The 19,121-nt window shown below is 49.2% G+C and overlaps 1 protein-coding gene across 5 annotated transcripts in view; it reads left to right on the top strand.

Moving 5' to 3' along the window:
• ZNF516 (zinc finger protein 516) overlaps window positions 1-19,121 on the top strand; it is a 115,387-nt gene that overhangs the window by 32,394 nt on the left and 63,872 nt on the right. For all 5 annotated transcript variants that reach the window (XM_058557318.1, XM_058557316.1, XM_058557317.1 and 2 more), the window contains exon 2: window positions 14,900-16,826. In XM_058557318.1, the coding sequence (XP_058413301.1) occupies window positions 15,077-16,826 (1,750 nt within the window). In that variant the 5' untranslated portion in view covers window positions 14,900-15,076. The remainder of the gene's footprint in view (window positions 1-14,899; window positions 16,827-19,121) is intronic.

Here is a 19,121-nt window from a genome sequence, read left to right as displayed (position 1 = left end):
TCTGTGGCCCCGACAGTATTTTGTATTTGATTGGGAGGTCGAAGCACATTCTTATAACACCTGAATGGGAGTTCAGCATTGTTCAACATTTGGGTGAGTTTGCCGCCTGCTGTGTTTGACGGACATGTTAACGCCCAGTGTGATCCTGCTCGGAAATGTGGAGTGGTGTTTTCTAGGCACCACTCACATTTGTCAGTGGACTCGTTCCTTGTCGCACGTTGATAGTGGTGAGAAGACAGGGTTCCAGTGATTTCGACATGACTGCGTTCTCTGGGACTGGTGAGACCCACGGGCCCAGCACCAGGAAGGCGCGCCTGGGTGGCAGACACCCCACCCCCACGTTTTCATTCACTGGCATGTTCTCCTGTCTGCTGGAGTCTGACGCTTCCTTCCTGGCGCCTTTTGTGGGCCGTTTATCGCCATCCTGATCCCAGACCGCCCGGGACTGCAGTTGCCCTGGGATCTCCCCAAGTTGTGATAGAGCCCCGTCCTCCAAAAAATATCTGGTCTCTGGTGCAGATGTCTGGGTCTGCTCGATGCCCCAGTTCCCGTCCATGTTGGGCCTCCACCTCGGGACACACGGGCTGCAGAGGGTGTGTGATGGTTGAGTGTTGGGTGTCCCTGATGGCGTCATGTCAGACAAGATGCGAGTTAGTGCTGGAACACATTCTGAGAGAGGAAGAAAGCTTGTTTTACCCTTTATATCGTCAACACCATGCAGACAGAACAGAGGGTCCCAAGCAGAGTGCAGACAGGCTGCCATATCCAGTGGGACCCTGGCTTCACCTGCAGGCCCTTCCCCAGCTGGTCAATGGAGGACGCATGTGCTTACTGGTGGCGAGAGACTCCGTGCTGGCAGGGAAGGACAGCTGTCCCCAGAGATGGGGGCGAGGGACACACACCGTCAGTGCTGTCTGGGTCAGCAGGGATTTCTGAGCACGCCCCGAGTCCACAGCGCTGCCTGTGCTGGAGACGCTAACCGTCACGGTAGAGTCCTGTCCTAGAACCTGGGGCAGTGCTGCTGCCTGGTAGGCCCAGAGGGCTGGGCACCAGGTAATGGGATCTTCAGGAAGCCGGTGTTCATGGGAACGTGGATGTGTGCTTTCTCAGTAGTGCTATTGGAACTGGACACACTTGTCTACCTCCAGGCATGGTGCATTTTGAGTGAGTGAGTTTTTAGGTTAAAAGAACACAAATGCATGCTTGTACACACGAGCGCGCGCACACACACACATACAGAGCCATCTCCTCTCCACGGGGCCTCGGTGGTCAGCTCATCTGTGGCTGTTGGAATCTCAGCTGTGGGGCTGCTCCGGTCACCAGAGGGTCCTTGTGGGGTGGGTTTTCACACTGAGCCCCTCTGCAGCAAAGAGGCTCTTTCCGTGCCTGTGTGTGCGTGTGGGCTGAGGATGTGTGCCTGGATGATGGAATGTGTCGGCAGTGTGCGTCTGGTGAGAAAATCACGAACCTTTATAACTCAGTGTGACCCAGATGCTGTTTCTGAAAGTTGTTCCTTCCGTGGCGGCTCTTCCTCGGGTGTTTGTCCACATCAGGAATTGGAGCTGTAAGTTGTACTTAGCTGAATGAATGATTATGATGAAACATCCCGAGAAGACAGTGCTGTGCACATGGAAGGCCATGGCATACACAGGGTGCTCGGTAAAATTCCTCTAAGAAGAGCGGAGGTCGTGTCAGCAAATGGCTGTGAGATGTGTCGGGACTTGACGGTGAGTGAGAAGCTTATCTCCTCCGAAGTAAAATGATATTTTCCATTTGTTTCCTAGAGAAGCTGGCTTTTCAGAGTGTGACGTTGAAAGGAATTATCCTGCCAGATTGCAAGACTGGATCAACACGTTCTTATGAAAGGAACCTCCTTGTGTTAAAAGAAAAAAAAGTTGATTATTCTGCAGTTCTTCTGCACTCTAGGCCCCCATCAGAGCGGGGTGCTGCACGTCACCCCTCAAAGCGTGGTGTTATCCTTGGTTCTGGTTTGAAAGGTTTCTGTCACTTATTTAGTGCCTTTTCTTGAGTACGGTTTCCCTTAAGAGATTTAAGAAGTAGTTTGAGGAAACTACCATTACCTAAGAAAGCACATATGGTGTGCTTATCGAAAATGCAGGTAGGTTCAGAGTAAGGAGAAAAAGCTTAAAATTGTTTACAAACCCTGTAGCTCCTTGTCGAGAACTTTCTAGAAAGGAGATTCTAACATGCAAGGAACTTAGGCAGATGGTTTTCCTTTGCCACACACACAGTGTCACATGTGCTTACCTGTAACTCCCTAAACGTGAGTGTCTTTCTGTCTGTTGTGTGTGGCGTCCTCCTGGCCAGGCTTCTCCACCTTCTCACGGGCCCTGTCAGCTTAGCCGAGTGGAATGACGGATCCAAGGCACCATGTGGTGTTTTCCCGTCCTGTGGCTCTCGCTGCTGCACAAGAAACGGGCAGGGCTGTGCATGACTGACCACGCCTCCCCGTGCTCTGTGAGTGGGTGTACTGAGTGCAGCAAACCCATTTTGGAAAAATAAACAACAAAACTCAGAGTAAATGTAGAACAAGAAATCGAAATCGGTATTACACTGTGTGTGTTGATGAATAGCTCGGTAATGCGATTTTCAGGATAGAATTGAGACACCAACAGTATTTGTAGTTAGAATTGGAGTCATAAACCCCCCACAGTGTATCGGTGGATGGTGCCTTTTGATGCCTGAAATGTGTGAGTACACAGTGGCGCATTTTAAACCCGGTCCTTGGTTCTGAGGGTCAGAGTTTGACAGTGTGTTGATGGTGTGAAAATGTGCTGCTCGCACATTCTGGGGGAGCCAGGGCTGCGTGCAGGAGCCTGAAATTATGATGTGCATAGCATACGTGGTGCGAGTCTGGGCTTTGGGCGGCTCCTCGCTGGAGGCGGTGGTGCCCGGGGAGGCCGCACGGGACTGATCTCGGCCTGAAGAGTGCTCAGTGTAGTGGCTCAGCTCCCGGCATCTTACTCTGGGATTTGCTGGATGACCAGCTTGCTCTTCGTTTTTTGTGGGTAAAAAGGGTGTGAGTTTTGGCCCTTTAGTTGAGGGAGGTCCCAGACATGCTTCTCTTCCTGCAGTTCTCCATCAGTAATCCAGATGTCCCTGAATAGTCCGGCTGCTCGGAACCCCGGGGTTCAGACAGGCAGAGAAGGTTCTGCTTGAGCACCGTCAGCCTCCCAGGGAGTCTGGTTAGGGGCGGGAGCTAAAGTGAGCATCTATTGTTTCCTGGGAGCTGGGCTCGCAGAGGAGAGAGGAGGCACGTTGTCAGCTGGAGTGACAGCGCGTGTCCTTTAGGGGATGAGTGGGTTTCACCGTGTCTCAGATTGATGGGGCCTGCTTCCTCCTTGAGCCAGAGACAGGGACTGTGCAGTGAGCCACAAGCCCATTCTGCATTGGGGAGGCTGGGAGGTAAAGATGGCCTCTGCTTGTCAATTGTATTTATTCAGCAGCTCATTCAGATAAGTGAGTTGGAAACATAGACTCTAGACAAATTGTGTTTTATTTTTCTGGTACCATGTTAATTCAAGGTGCAAGCCGCACTTGTTTGGCTGTTTTCTCCCTCCCACAGAGGTCTGTGCTCACGAGAGCCCCGTCCTGCATCTCGGGTGTGTAGTAATGTGGCATCTTTGTGCAACAGACTTGCGTTGACCTGTGCGTCTTGTGTGTTGAACAGTGAGTTGACCAAAGAGGCGTTTACGTGGTTTATTTCAGTAAACTCTAACACCTGAGTAATTTTCTTGACCCAGGTTGTCCCTAAGTTGGGTGTCATAGTCCCTGAGAACACAAGAGCAGGCCCCCAGGCCTGTGGCCCGCTCGCCCTGCACTGGCCGAGCCCTTGGCTCCACTGCCTGTGCCCATGGGGCCATCTGGAACCTGGAGCTGTTGCCTGGCACGTCTGCTCACTTCACCTGCGCTGAACAAATCAGAGAAAGGGGATCTCGAGTGTGATGTGCTGCTGTGTGCTTGGGGTGGGGGGAGGAAAAGAGGGAGAAAAAAGTGAGGGTGGTGATAGAACGAACGCACCATCAGAGTGCACGCCCACCACTGTCCTGACTTGAACTTTCAGCGTGGACCTAGCTGGAATCTGCGGATGACCCAGATACAGTCACTGGATCAGCGTCACGGTCTCGGGCTCTTCGAAAATATTTGCAGCAACTGGTGTGATGCCATCGTCTCTGTGCACCACAGGACAGTGCCGTGCTTGTTAGAGCGCCGCGCTCCATTCCCCAGTAATCCAGCCTGGGCCGACGGCAGAGCGATTCCACGTCCAGTTCGATGTCTTTGCTCTCCAGGGACCTTGGGGGTGGGATAGGAGCTTTGAAATTCAAAAACATGCCTCGTTCTATTTTATATTAACTTTTATCAAAAGCTGTTGCTGGATAAGATGCTTGGCTTAGAAAAAATACTCCCTTATTTCTGCAAGATCATTCACCATCACTTCAGGTGTAGCGTTTTCTTAGCTTTTGGCGCTGAATAACACAATAATGTTATTGTGGGGAATTAAAGTGGAATTTTGCTGCTTTATCCTTTTTTGTTCCTTGCAAGAACAGTGTAGATGGTCTTTTATCTTCAGAACTTAGAACTTGCAGTGATGTGTCATTAAGTGAGCTTGAAAATATAGTTTTCGACAGGCGGTGCAGGATAGATCCTGGGGCGATGTGACATCATGTTCTTGTCAAGAATTGCTCTTTGTAAACATTCCCTGATAGATCGCTCTCCTGAAGAGGCCGAGCCATCCAGCTGCTTTCAAAGGTGCTGTGTGTGTTCCTGATAAACTAGGTCACGTTACAGGAGTTATTGGCAGTAATGGATCTGGAAAATTTAAACTGGTTATAGTGTCTGCGCTTTGTATAGGAAAGCATTTTGGGAAGATTTGTCCTTTTATAATATTGATCTTCTTAAAGTATTGATTGGTGTTTGTACAATGGCAAACAAAATGTTAAATAATTCCTTCCATGGTATGCCTTTCAGGTATCCTACCAAAATATACTCAATTCAGCGTATCTTTACAGAAAATGTTTGTAAGCTGTTGCTTAGAATTCAGTAAAATTGATGACTGAAGTATTTATTTTTCATTAAGAACCCCATGCGTTCTTAATGAAGGGATTTTGGGGGGCCGACTTCTGTGCTAAACAGTACTACCTCAGAAGGTGATGTTTAACAGTATGCCTTATGGCTTACTGCGCACAGTTCTCTCTATTGGGCACAATTCTGTTCTTCGGCACAATTCTGTCTTTGATTTGATGGTGGGGACGTCTAGGCTCTTTCACAGAAAGCACAGAAGAAAGAGAGAATGTTAGATAGGTATTGCAGTCTGTTTTCTTATATGAGAGAAATGTTGGTTTTAGGTAAGATGCTGGAAAATAGGTCAACGTGTGTGTGTTGGGACAAATGTTGCCCTTTGCTGTTGGTTTACGTGGAAGAAGATACAGCTTATTTGTAGAAAGAAATTTCAGTTAAAATGTATTTTACAATCAACTAATAGACATTTCAAAAGGGTATGTCTAGAAGACCAGGAGTGTTACCTAGTGAAAAAATACAGTGAGTTTCTGCACACCATTGTTTTGTTTTCACTGCTGATAATTTCTAAAAGGAAATTAAAAAATTTTTATATTAGATACTAAATTGGTGACAGTTTCTACACTTTTGAGTTTAGGCTCAGTAAACACCTAAAAGCCACTTGCAAATGGGGGTTTTCCCTGCAGTTCGTCTAAGGCCCTCTAATTTTCCATGTTTGTCTTAAAAATAGAAATGTATGAGCCTTCCTTTTCTCTGGTGTGCTCAAGTTTTCAGCGTTCCTGAATTCCTCGAAAAAGTAAAAACTTACCGTTTTTGTGGTTCATGTAACAAAGAGTCAGCGATTTGTTCTCTTCTTGTAAAAAGCTGAGCAGTCCTCAGTGAGGACAGATTCCATCCCAGCCGCCCGGGTTGGGGGAGATGCAGTTCTGAGCTTCTGGAAATGGGGCTCTTAATGGAAACGTTGGCAAGGTCATTAACTCCGAGAGCAGCGCCGGCGCTGAGGGAAGCTGGCTTCACCGCCAGATCCCCTGATCCCAGCTCTCCGTGGCTCCAGCAGGCCGTTTATCTGCTGAAAATCACAGGGTGAGCTCTGGCTCCTGTTCCTTTTCTTCTTTCCAGTTTTGTGAAGTTCACTTCTTTAAGGACGAACAGACTGATAAAGTCACTATTAATATAAGACTTGGGAGATAGTAATTAACAGGTAACAGTAATGCATTTACTTGGATTTCTCAGAATATGTTGTTAATGACTGGAGAAAGAAAATTCCCACATCCTCCCTCCTTTATTCTTGGACTTTTCTGAATGTGATTAACAATTGTGTGTTCATCTGGTTTTTTTTTGGGTCTCCTGTAAGGTCAGATTTGACTACCAATCTTTGTATTTTAGTAAAAGGACAGATGGGCAGCTTATATATTGATGTTAATTTGTTTTTCTTCTGCAAATATATTAGTATGCCATCTTTACTCTTAATAAACGTTCTCTTTGTACCCTCTATCTGGAGGTGAAGATGGAAACGGTCTCTCCTCTCCTGAACCAGGAATTTATTTGGGGTTTTGACAGATTGTGGTAAACAGCTTCATAAAAGGTAACCTACTTGCAGAATAACATGTAGGTCATCCAGGCGTTTTCGCTGTAAAGGGAGCGATGGTTCTAAAGCCGTGGTCTGACGTACAGAATCGAAGTGAGTCTTCTTAAATGGTCACGGAGTTTGCATAATAAACCTTATTATGGACAGTTAGTTACGTTTGGGGACTAACGTGTTGGCACTTGCTTTGATTTATTTGTAGGTGCTAAATAAAGGAAACCAGCATTTAAGAAAATGGAATTTTGTCACCATGTTGATGGTTCATTCCCATTACCTTGTGCTCTGAACAGAGCGTATTTGAGACTTACCTCAAAAATGAGTGTTTTTGGCAGAATTGTCTGCGTGAGTTGTTCTTTGGCTGCCTGAAAATAAGGCCTGCGGTGGCGGTTGTGGGTTCCTTGCGCCTGGGATCTTGGGTTTGTGTCCTTCTACCCTAGTGGGGGAGGTGGGGTGAGGCGTCCTGTGAATGCCTCGGATTCTGGTCACCTCTTATTCATTTCTTCTGGTTAGGGTGGAAATGTAGTTTGCTCATAATGGATTATTGATTGGTCTGAGCGAGGCGGCCTCCAGGCCTTATCATCAGCGGTCCTTACTCTCCCAGCAGTGAATGCGCTGCTTCACGGAGCCACTGGGACCCTGGTCTGGGGACTATAAGCCTGGAATTGTTAATCTTGGGCAGATTGGTGTGTGGGGAGAGGAACTTCTCATTGTTGTTAGGGAATTTCTCCCCATTTGTTTGGAGAATAGGCTTTTTGTCTCAGCAGTAGATAAGCTCGAGCAGGATGTTAATGATGTATTTTAATTCATGGCTCATAATACTACAGTGTAACTAGTAAAGCCCATTTCATTGTCTGCAGGAGAACAAACGGGCAGTGTGCTCCCGGCCGGGCCGGCACCCCTGGGCGTGGGTTTCTGGGCAGGCCCTGCGGCAGTGGGCAGAAGTGACTGCTTCAGAGTCGCTTCAGAACCGCGAACTGCGCGCCAGGCCGTGCGGGAGACGCGCCCTCTTGTGTTCCGACTTGCCTTTTGGAGCCGTGACACTCCTGTAGATATCCTGGGCATGCTGTCTGCTGAGAGCTGTTTTCTTTGTATGGGCATCTTCCCTGCCTCACCAATTCTTCAAATTTCACAAATTCTCCTGTTACCAGAGCTCCGAGTGCTGGACGGGGACCCTCCGGAAGACCGTGGGCCCCCAGCAAGTGACCCCACGCCGTCGAGGAAACCAAAACTACTTCTGAGTATCATGCTGTGGTTAATGAATGAGCTAGAACTGAAGAAACATCCAAGTAGAGAGTTATTTGAAAAACAGCACAAGCTTCAGATTTTGTTTCCCTAAACTGGGAAACACTAAACTTCGGGCAGGAAATGGCACTTCCAGTGTTCTGGCAGCCTCCTGTGCTTCCCCTTCTTCAGGCTGCCCTTGTGTGGACCGGTCTGGTTGGGGTCAGCTTAGGGAAACTCACGGTGTTGCTTTGTTGCCAAATAACTGTAAACATTAGAGGTTATTTGAAAATTAACCTTCTGATTCCTTTTTCAGGACAAGGTTTCGATAGAATGGACTTAGATAGTTTTAGGAAGATTAATTAGTATAAAACTGTTCAGCATTTGCTTTGTGTTGGTTTAATTCACAGAGCAGAAGACGGCAAAATTTCCTGTAGATTCAGAGAGGTGCTTACTATTTGAAAATAGAGGATATTTTACCTTCTTCCCTTGACAACGCCGTAGTTTGCTGGTCAGAAAATGATTGTTTAAAATATGGAAGAAAAACCTCCACAGCATTGCTGGTTTTTTGCTGGGGAAGCATGGACAGGACCCTCGTGGACGCCCACGTAAGCGGGCGCCCGCATTTTGGCTGGCAATGGAGGCTTGCCGCCGTCTGCACGAGGCCGTGACCGGAACTTTGGTGGATTCCTTGAATGTCTCCGGGCAAGGCTCTGAAACATCAGCAAGCATCTCTTGAAATAAAGTACTGCTTTTCATTGGAACAGTTTCATATCGTTCAGATGGTTTTTCTTTCTTTGAATTTTAAATACTAGAGTTCACAAAAGGTAAATTTCCCAAACTGCCTTTCTTAGAGCCCTCTGAGCTTCCTTGGGGCCTGAAGGGGTGGGTGAGGGCCCCCGACCCCCACCCCGCTCCCCCAGAGCTTCTCTGCTTTCAGTTGTCTTACTTACTGGAGTTGCAAGGGGGAGTTATTATTATTATTTTTTTATAATTTTATTTATTTATTTTTCCCCCAAAGCCCCAGTAGATAGTTGTATGTCACAGTTGCACATCCTTCTAGTTGCTGTATGTGGGACGCGGCCTCAGCATGGCCAGAGAAGCGGTGTGTCGGTGCGCGCCCGGGATACAAACCTGGGCCACCAGCAGCGGAGCTCGTGCGCTTAACTGCTAAGCCACGGGGCCGGCCCGAGGGAGTTATTTTTTAATTTCTTTTGTGAAAAACTTTCAAAATCCATAAAAATGGAAGAGTAATGAATATACAGATACACCCACCATCTAGGTCCAGCAACTGTTAACTCTTTGACATATCTACCTTTTTTCTCTCTTTTTTGTGAACCACCTCTAAAATATTTCATCATGTCTCTAAAAAATAAGAAGGTTCTCCTATATTACCAACCTAACAAAAGGAATAGCAGTTCTGGAATGTGGCCTAACATCCCGTCCATATTAAAGTTTAATTTTGATAGAGAGTCCTGGAGCGGAGACGTGTTGGCACCTGTCTGCTGTGGGTGATTCCAGCTGTTGGTGGAAGACGTTACATGGTAGTGAATAACCTGTTGGGTGAACCTGTGAGGGTCCAGTGACTAGTGAATGATTTCTCATTTAGCTTCCTAAGCTTCTATTAGTTTGTCTTTTTGAATTTATTAAACCAAATATTGTCACTGCCAGTGACTACTTATGTTTAGGTACTATGTTGACATTTCATTAATTTATTCAACGAGTTGTTTGGTTCCCATCAGTCGCTCGGCGCCCAGCAGGCTCTCAGGAATTGTCGTGAGGACCCTCGTAAAATCTGCCCCCGCCAGTCGTGGGGCTTCCGCATGAGGAGCCGTCGGGGCAGGGGGTTCCGGATGCCCATGGAGACTGTGGTCGCCCATGTTGGTGCTGTATAGACCCTTTGGCTGCATAAAATACTTCTTCTGGCTGTAGGGTCTGGACCTGGCTCTGCAGGGCCTGCTCTAAAGGAGTTCCTGTGGGGCAGTGGGTTACCCCGTCCTCGCCCTGCACAGGAGCCCCCTCAGTGGACCACCAGGACGAGGTGGAAGACACAGCTCAGGGTGCTCACTTACTGGGGTGGTTTATTGGCCGGAACCTTTACCTGCAGGTTGAGTTGATCCCAAATCCAGTGAGAGGAAGCAGTCTTGGGGAAGTCAGTGCCTTCCAGTTGTGCTCTGCAGGGAAGAGAGAACCTCTGAGTGTGGCAGCAGCCTCTCTCCAACGTCTTGAGACCTAACGCTTTATTTATTTATGCGTTCACACGGTTATTCTTTAAAGTTTAGTTACATATTTTATTTTCAAAACTTTTATATTTTGTCCTCTTAAACCCCTCCCCATCTCCCTCATAATGCGTTTTTTGTTATGAATATACATTTTTATTTTCTTTAATAAACATTTTACTTTTTCTTATTTTTTTGTAAATGTGGTTAACTTACCTTTTTCAAAACGAAATTTATTTCAAAAATTATATAAGGCATTTTTAAAAAGTAGCTGCACTGTTCATTAGATCTCTAGACACACACACACACACAGTGAGAGATCCATTGGAAATCTATTTTAAAACCCTAATCAGCAAGGCATTTTTATGCCTAAACAATTAAATTACAGTCTTGTCTGGCAAGTTCCCAATTAGAACCTTGGAAAAAGTCTGTAACACAATAAGAACGAAACCGTGATTCATGATGGGCAAAATGGTGTTCAGATGGGGCCTCTGTGTACGTATGCGGGCTGACGTGTGGTCGTGTCGGCTAATGCTCTCGCCTCTGCTCCCTCCCCTCCTCATGTTTGTGTTGCTGGAAGACTTTCTTTAATCACTCTGGTCTGGGTAAAATGCTAGCATTTATTTACATGTTTTATCTTGAGGCTAATGTGTTTTAGGAAAAGTTGGAACACCAGCTCACATTTGGCGTGCATGTGCTTGTCTGCGAGAGCGAAACAGGGGCAGCCCGGGACTGAAATGCATTTGGCTGGCACGGAGGAGTATAACCTTTGTCCCATGGTGGTGTTCGGATGTGGACCACCCCCACTAGGGACCAGGATACATGTTGAGAAACTGTCTGAGACCCTCCCGGCTCACAGAGGGTAGTGGGCTTTTTTAACCAAGGATAGCAGAGCCCGTAGTGCTGGGAGGGCCGATAACGTCCCCCTGAGCCTTCTAACTGGGGCCGCTGCCCGCGGTGCATTTTTAAGTTGCAAGTTCTGATGACAGCATTCTTGTTCTTTTTTGGAAACGAAGTGATGACCCTGTCTTAAATAGCAATTTTTGCCTGCAGCTGAAAAGAACTATTACAAAGATTTGTTGATTTGGCCACGGACTAAGGAGAGCCGGTTGCAGGGAATTACTTCTTAACTGTTTTTTTAAAGGTTTGCAAGAAACTTCATGAGCCCACCATGGGCATGAGGAAGGGGGCCACGTACTGGACCTTTTCCAAGTGGAGCCAGTTTTGTGGATGTTATGATTTCCTTAGGATAATGGTGTCTTGGGCTTAAATAGTTACTACCATTATAGCGTATTTTCCATTTGTACATTGATATATTTTCTCCTCCAGAATATTTATAAGTTCTGTAAAAACACGTCCCATGCAACTCTCACGGGGACTGATAGCAGGGCTTAGTTCTGAGGGATGGAGTGGGCAGAGAAGAAGGAGAAGCAAAAGAGAAAGAAGATCTTGTCTGCTGATTGCAGGGGCACCGTTAATGCCCTAACTTGAGAATTTTCCTGTAAATTGCAGGGCCCTGCTGGCTTTGAGTAAAGCTTTCAAGCTAGTTTTGGAGGATGCCCAAGTAAGAAACGAAAACTGTATTCTCTAGTCTTTGGGCTTCTTGAGGGAAAGTGTCCAGGCTTGGGGCTGCTGGGGAATCAGAAACTTGCAACATCAGGGCTGTGATGAGGAAATGGGAGAGGGATTTCTCAGTAAGGAAAGTTGGCAGTGCAATGCCTTTGTAAGTGTGCAGAAGACTCTGAGGCCCCCACGGAAAGGAGGGGGAGCAGGGCGGTCAGGGCGGCTGCATCCTTTTGGACCCACCATGTGCCTGGATGCCGGAGGTGGCCGGGGACCACCTGAGCCAGTTCCTTCCGCCTCCATGGTAGGGGATGGGGCTGCACTCACATCGAATCCTCTCCCGTGCACTCGCTCTGGGCCTGCGGGTCTGTAAGGGAGGATGCCGCCTGGTATTAGAAGTGAGGCCCCCACTGGGCAGGTGTTTTATCGTTCCTGGACTGTCCACTCTGCATTGGTACAGGGGCTCTGAGTGGCGTTCTGAGGAGTTGCTTGCAAGAGGCACTGTTGAGACGCGGCTTCCTCAAGTCCTGTCCTCAGCACCTGGCAGATGAGGAGACGTGCCCAGGATGTGAAAGACGCCCTTGAAAGCCATAGGCTGGTTAACGGGGGACCAGCTCCCAGGGTCCACTTGGCACCACGCAGTGCTGGCCGAACCCCACGACCTGCCACACCTGGGTGGCACGAAGGCGGGGTCTCCATGTGCAGACGCCTGGAGTGGTAGCTTGGCTTGGAAAGATCTTTCTGTGGCTCCTGGAATTGCCGAAAACACCAAGGTGTAGCAGGGAAGGAAGGAAGGAACAGACTGGCCACAGAGCATGCATTTTTGATGATTCAAAGTCTTCTCACTTGGAAAATTCACTGTAATTTCCAGGTGCCTTTGTGGGTCACCTCTTAGGATCCTTAAGTCATTGAATGCTCGTACTCTGTGAATCTTGTCTTTGTGGCTGGGTTTTGGCTGTTTGATCCCCTTGAATTGGAGAACTGTCTGACATTTAACATCCTTTATGAACCAACTTAGAGGTCCAGTGGAGTCTGTAAAATTATTTCAGAGCCACCCATTTCCAGTGTTTTTTTCCTCTATAAACTTACTTCTATATGGTTCTTTAAACTCCTAAGATTTTTATACCCAGATTAGGTCACTAAGTTAAATATAAATAGTGTGTATCATTCATACTTTATATATTACATCACATTCAACATTTGGGGGATGAAATAAGCCCTGGGATAGAAGTGGATACATGCCAATCATTTGCCTTATAAATCATCATAAATAATACACAGCCATCCAGAACTTGTGCCAAGACCAAAACAACTTGAAAAAATAATTTAAATTAGCTTGAGGGAGCCGGCCTAGTGGCATAGTGGGTAAGTTCGCACGCTCTGCTTTGGTGGCCGGGGGTTCGCGGGTTTGGATCCTGGGCGAGGACCTATACACCACTCATCAAGCCATGCTGTGGTGGTGTCCCACATAGAAAATAGAGGAAGATGTCACAGATATTAGCTCAGGGTGAATCTTCCTCACCAAAAAAAATAATTTAAATTAGCTGGAATTGTCATGAATAGGTAGGTGTTCTTATTAACCCCCTTTGTTTATCCAATCTTAGGGGTAGTTTTTATTTTATTGGAGTCATGGAGTTTTGGGGCTCCCTGTCTCATCAGGAGGAACTTGTGCACCTGTTAGTGTAGTCACAGTGTTAGTGACAACACCTCATGGCCGCTCTGCTTCCTGCCTCCTTCTGCAGTTTGCTGCTCAGACTGTGTTGGTTTCTTTAGGTGCCCGGGAAACTTGCTAGCCTGGGGCTTTCTCGAAAGATGTTTTAGAATACATCACTGAAATAAGATTTCTGCCTGTCGTTGAACGGGTCTGTGGGAGGAGGCTTTTGGAGAGAGCAGTGTCTTCTCAGAAGGTGTCCGTCGTTGATGGCCTCTGCACCCTCGTGGGGACGTGGAGGAACAAGTGTAATGCACTCAGAATCCCCACTCCCTGGGGACGTCTGGGTGGACACCCCTCGCCCCTCCATCCTGTCGTCAGTCTTTTCTGTGTCTGCTCCAGTGAAAACATGGCAGGTGGGGCAACCCAGAGCAAACAAGGAGTCGCTGTCTGGGTTCTTTTAGGGGAGAGCTTTCATTTTTCAACAAAAGTTTGTAAAAACACGGCTTCTTTTCTACATGTTATAGTTTTGTTTTCTTTTTAAAGAAAATCTGCCCATCTGGGTGCCTCTCCATGCAAGTCTGGAGCCTCCCCAGAAGGGAGACCTTCAGAATCATCTTGACTACTTCTGTTTAGAGATAAGAAGGATAAACAGACCGTGTCCCAGGGGAGCTGTGGGTAGCCCTCCCGCCCTTTCTAACCCGTCAGGATACTGTCCTGAAAGACGCCGTACCTCGAACATCCTTTCTAAGAGGCTCCTTGCTTTGTGTATTGTACTTATCACAAGTCAGGTGGAAATTCCTGTTTTTGCTGGACATCGTTGCTTTTTGGGGTGCACTGTCTTGGATCCCCCTTGTGGTTACAGGCGATCATGTTGGCTTTCCTGGGGTGTGGATGGGTGCCTGCTGTGTGTCAGGCAGAGCGCTGGATACCGCTTGCCTGGTTTGCCCTTGCCTGTGCACAGGGCGCTGGACATGCCAGGTGGCTGGAGGAGCCACTCAGACCGGGGCCCTCGTTCTCCGGAGGGTGGGAGGGGCATGAAAGTGACAGTGGCCACACAGTGTGACACCTGTCACCGGAGAGCGCAGGGTTCTGCTTGTGCACTTCATTGCCTCTCTTTTACTAAATCATCTACATTCTTAACCAAAGACCCGTTTCCTTAAGTCTAGACACAGAGATACATTTGTGCAGTGCCTTTCACAGTTGTCACCTGCCTTTGCAGCTCGCTTGTCCTGGGCGCAGCCTCTGCCTCCACGGTCTCCACTCTCCTTCTTTGTTCCACGTTTCCACACGCTGTCCTTGCTCCGTAGCGTTTCTCACACTCCCACAAACTCTCTCACCACAGTCTTTCCTTAAATTAGAATTGGTATCTAATTGATTAAAAAAATTGAATGCAGTCATTTACAATGATTTATTTTAATGATTTAGCACACAATTATTATCAATAATTTACTGTTTACTTATTGATCTTTTAAAGGAAGCAGCTGCTTGTACATCGGTTTACGTTTTTGTTGGTGTCTCTTTTATTTGGACTGGGTTAAGATTTTTCTGGAGGAGCATGCCGATCACCATCCAGGGTGTTACTGGCTCCTTCCTAAGATCTCTGTGTCTTTTCTGTTTCAGGTGCTCGCTGCGCCTGCCATGCTCTCCAGGTAGGATCTGCACGTCTTTGTGGCGGGAACATCTCTGCAGCTGCGACGCAAAAGACTTATCTGAAGATGGCGAGATAAGACCTTGTCCGGCAGGCCCCTGTGACAGAGAGCTGAGCCCGCCTCCTCGGGGCGAGCCCTCGTCCTGGAGATGGATCGCAACCGAGAGGCTGAGATGGAGCTGAGAAGGGGCCCCAGCCCCGCCAGGGCCAGCAGGAGCCCCGAGGTGGATGGGGACAGGGCCACAAGCCACAGCTGCTGCATCTGCGGCAAAAGCTTCCCCTTCCAGAGCTCGCTGTCGCAGCACATGCGCAAGCACACGGGGGAGAAGCCCTACAAGTGTCCCTACTGCGACCACAGGGCGTCCCAGAAGGGCAACCTGAAGATCCACATCCGCAGCCACCGCACGGGGACTTTGATCCAGGGCCACGAGCCCGAGGCGGGCGAGATGCGCGTGTCAGAGGGCCTGGACGGCTGCGCCAGTCCCACGAAAAGCACGTCGGCCTGCAACAAGATCCTGAACGGGGCCACCCAGATGGACAACAGCAAGATCCTGCTGAGGAGCAGCAAGAAGGAGACGGAGGGCACCGCGGGTGCCCCCGAGGAGGGCAAGGCCGGAGCCGCTCAGTGCTCCTTCTGCAAGAGCAAGTTCGAGCGGAAGAAGGATCTGGAGCAGCACGTGCACCAGGCGCACAAGCCCTTCAAGTGCAGGCTGTGCAGCTACATGACCCTGAGGGAGGAGTCCCTGCTCAGCCACATCGAGAGGGACCACATCACCGCGCAGGGGCCCGGCGGCGAGGCCTACGTGGAGAGCGGCAAGCCCGAGCTGCCCCCCGGGGAGTTCCCCTGCGAGGTGTGCGGCCAGGCCTTCAGCCAGACCTGGTTCCTGAAGGCGCACATGAAGAAGCACAGGGGCTCCTTCGATCACGGCTGCCACATTTGCGGTCGAAGATTCAAGGAGCCGTGGTTCCTGAAGAACCACATGAAGGCGCACGGCCCGAAGACGGGGAGCAAGAACAAGCCCAAGAGCGAGCTGGACCCCATCGCCACCATCAACGACGTGGTGCAGGAGGAGGTGATCGTGGCTGGCCTGTCCCTCTACGAAGTCTGCACCAAGTGCGGGAACCTGTTTACAAACCTGGACAGCTTGAACGCCCACAACGCCATCCACCGCCGCGTGGAGGCCGGCCGGACGCGGGCCCCGGCCGGGGAGGGCGCGGCGCAGGGCGGCCCCGCCGACCCCCAGCGGCTCTTCCTCCAGTGCCTCAACCTGCGGCCCGCCGAGCCTGGCGCGCCCGCCCGCGGGCAGGCCGGGCGGCGCGTGGCCGAGCTGGACCCGGTCAACAGCTACCAGGCCTGGCAGCTGGCCACCAGGGGCAGGGTGGCCGAGCCGGCCGAGTACCTCAAGTACGGGGCGTGGGACGAGGCGCTGGCCGGCGACGTGGCCTTCGACAAGGAGCGGCGCGAGTACATCCTGGTGAGCCAGGAGAAGCGCAAGCGCGAGCCCGAGCCGGGCGCGCAGGGCCCCCCGCGCAAGAGGGCGGGCGCGCCCGGGGACTCCGCGCCCGGGCCCCTGGACCCCCGGCCGGCCGTGCGCCCCAGCCGCCGCGCCGCCGCCCCCGCCGGCCACGGCAAGTCGTCCGAGTGCTTCGAGTGCGGCAAGATCTTCCGCACCTACCACCAGATGGTGCTGCACTCGCGCGTGCACCGGCGCGCGCGCCGCGACCGCGACCGCGACGTCCCCGGGGAGCGCGCGCCCCGCGCCCGCTGCGGCTCGCTCAGCGAGGGCGACTCGGCCTCGCAGCCCAGCAGCCCCGGCTCGGCCTGCGCCGCCGCCGACTCCCCGGGCTCCGGCCTGGCCGACGAGAGCGCAGACGAGGGCGCGGCCGACGCGGCACCAGGTGAGCCCGCGCGCCCAGGTGTTCCCGCTCAGGGAGCCTTGTGCCCAGGTGGCCCCCCCACCCAGGTAGCCCTGTGCCCTGGTAGCCCTTCCCGGGATATCCTTTGCCCAGGTATTCTGCCCAGGTATCCCATGCCCAGGTGGTCCCATGCCCGGGTATACCTGAGCCCAGGAGGTCCAGGGTCAGTAGCCCTGTAGCCAGCTGATCCAGGCCCAGGTAGTCCTGGCTCCCAGGTAGTCAGGGCTCAGGTAGCCCTGTACCTAGGTGGCCCGGCATCCTGATGTACCAGCCTCAGGCAGCCCCAGTCCTCAGGCAGCCCCATATTCCAGGTGGTCCTACACCCAGGTAACTCTGATTTTGTAGCCCTTGCCCCAGTGTCCCAGACCCAGGTAGTCTTGGCACAGGTAGCCCTGCACCTTGGTGGCCCCACACCTGGGTATCCTGAACCGGGCGTATACTTGGAGGTCCAACCCGCAGATGCAGACGCCTGTCAGCTCCACTTCAGGCTTCTTTTTGCTAGTTGCCCATAGTGTTTGCATAAGTTAACACCTCTGGCCTGTTGAGTTGATGGTCTCTCCTGGTCATTTCTGAGCGAAGAACAGGTGATGGGCCACCTCTGAGATGTGCCCTTCTCTTCCTTTGCAGTGCCAGACCCAGTTCTCTCACCATACAGCCTGCACACGCATGTGTCCACACACACTTTCCTCTGCTCTCCTCCTCTCTTGCACCAGACAGCCGAGTGAAAGAGTAACTTCAAGTTGGTGTGCGGTCGTGATTAATCTCCTTGGATTCAAGTAACCCTGTGGGTTTAGAGACGGCTAATTGGAACAGATTACTTTCCAGATAGCAGCTATGTAAATATTTAAAGATGCTTGCCCAATTTTGTTTTCGCTATTTTTCTTCTTTTTATAAATTTTAAACATTTTGATATTTTTTTGATTATTTTTTGTTTTGGGTGATTCTTTTAAGTGTAAGGTGATGTTTCAGTGATAGAACGTGTAACTTTGTCCCCATAGCTGGGGATGTGTTTCGCTTCTCCCTGATCACTGGTTAATGGGTGCGGCTGTTACCTGGAGGTCAGGGGTCCAGGAACCCGTGCCTTCAGCAAGGCTGTTTACGTTCTATAGTGAGGATACGACCCCTGTGCGTTTCTTTACAACAAAACACAAATCTATGTCATTTTTTCCTCATTAGAGGCTTAGCTAAGTCTTTGGGACAGAGTTTAATTATTGTCGGTTTATACAGTGTGTTATGTGAGAACCTACTGCACTCAGATACATATTGAGTCAATAAAATCGTTTCTCTAATCCTGTAGTAAAACTTGTGCTGAGTCTGCAGACACATTTATAAGTGTGCATACAGGTAAATGGACACATTATGCATCGACCTGTATTTCACACTTCATTTCTTAGTCATTAACCTGTGGGAAGGAGCAGGGGGATGTACTGTTCTCTGAAAATGCACGTTCTTTCTGTAAGCTTTTTTGGATTCTTCTAACAGTTTGTCATGTAAAACCTGGTGAACCCAATTGCAACCCCTGAGTGGCATTTTTGAAGATTAATTCTTGGTTTTCCTATTTTTAAAATTTTTACAACTATAGATTTTACTGGTCACATTCCAATAATACTGTGACTCCTTTTTGGAGCACATTGAATAAAATATTAGCTCAGCACCACCTCTGTTTTTCTTTTACTTTGAAGACAATTATTTTTAATATTTGGAAAGATTCTTGGGTCTTGCCCCGTCTATTATGATGATGATCAAATGATTAATAATAAGCTAATTTACTAGTGCTTTCAAAGTCAAGATGTTGGCAAGATCAAATTATTTTCACTATAGATTGGAGTTTACTTTTTTCTTCTCAGGTGTGTTAAATTTTAGAGATTGTCATTTACTTCTTAATGAGATTATGTATTTTCTCTATATGTAATCTATTTTTTTGAGAAATTTGATACCTCAGATGATTCTATAAGAAGATTATATATCATACTTGAGTTTAACAACAAGTTAAGATAGAATCAGCAGGATATTGTAGCTTACTGAGAGCTAGAAAAAGAAATTTATGGCATGACAGTGGCATAAAATATGGAAGAACATTGTAGGTCTGCACGGGTCACTTTTTTTTTTTTTTGGTGAGGAAGATTGTCCCTGAGCTAACATCTGTGCCAGTCTTCTTTTTTTTTTTGTATGTGGGATGCCACCACAACATGGCTTGACAGGTGGTGCATAGGTCCACACCTGGGATCTGAACCCGTGAACTCCGGGCCGCTGAACTGGATTGCGCAAACTTAACCA

This window comes from Diceros bicornis, chromosome 16 (genome assembly GCF_020826845.1).
Source record: "Diceros bicornis minor isolate mBicDic1 chromosome 16, mDicBic1.mat.cur, whole genome shotgun sequence".
NCBI lineage: Eukaryota > Metazoa > Chordata > Mammalia > Perissodactyla > Rhinocerotidae > Diceros > Diceros bicornis.
This window is presented reverse-complemented; position numbering and strand designations above follow the sequence as displayed.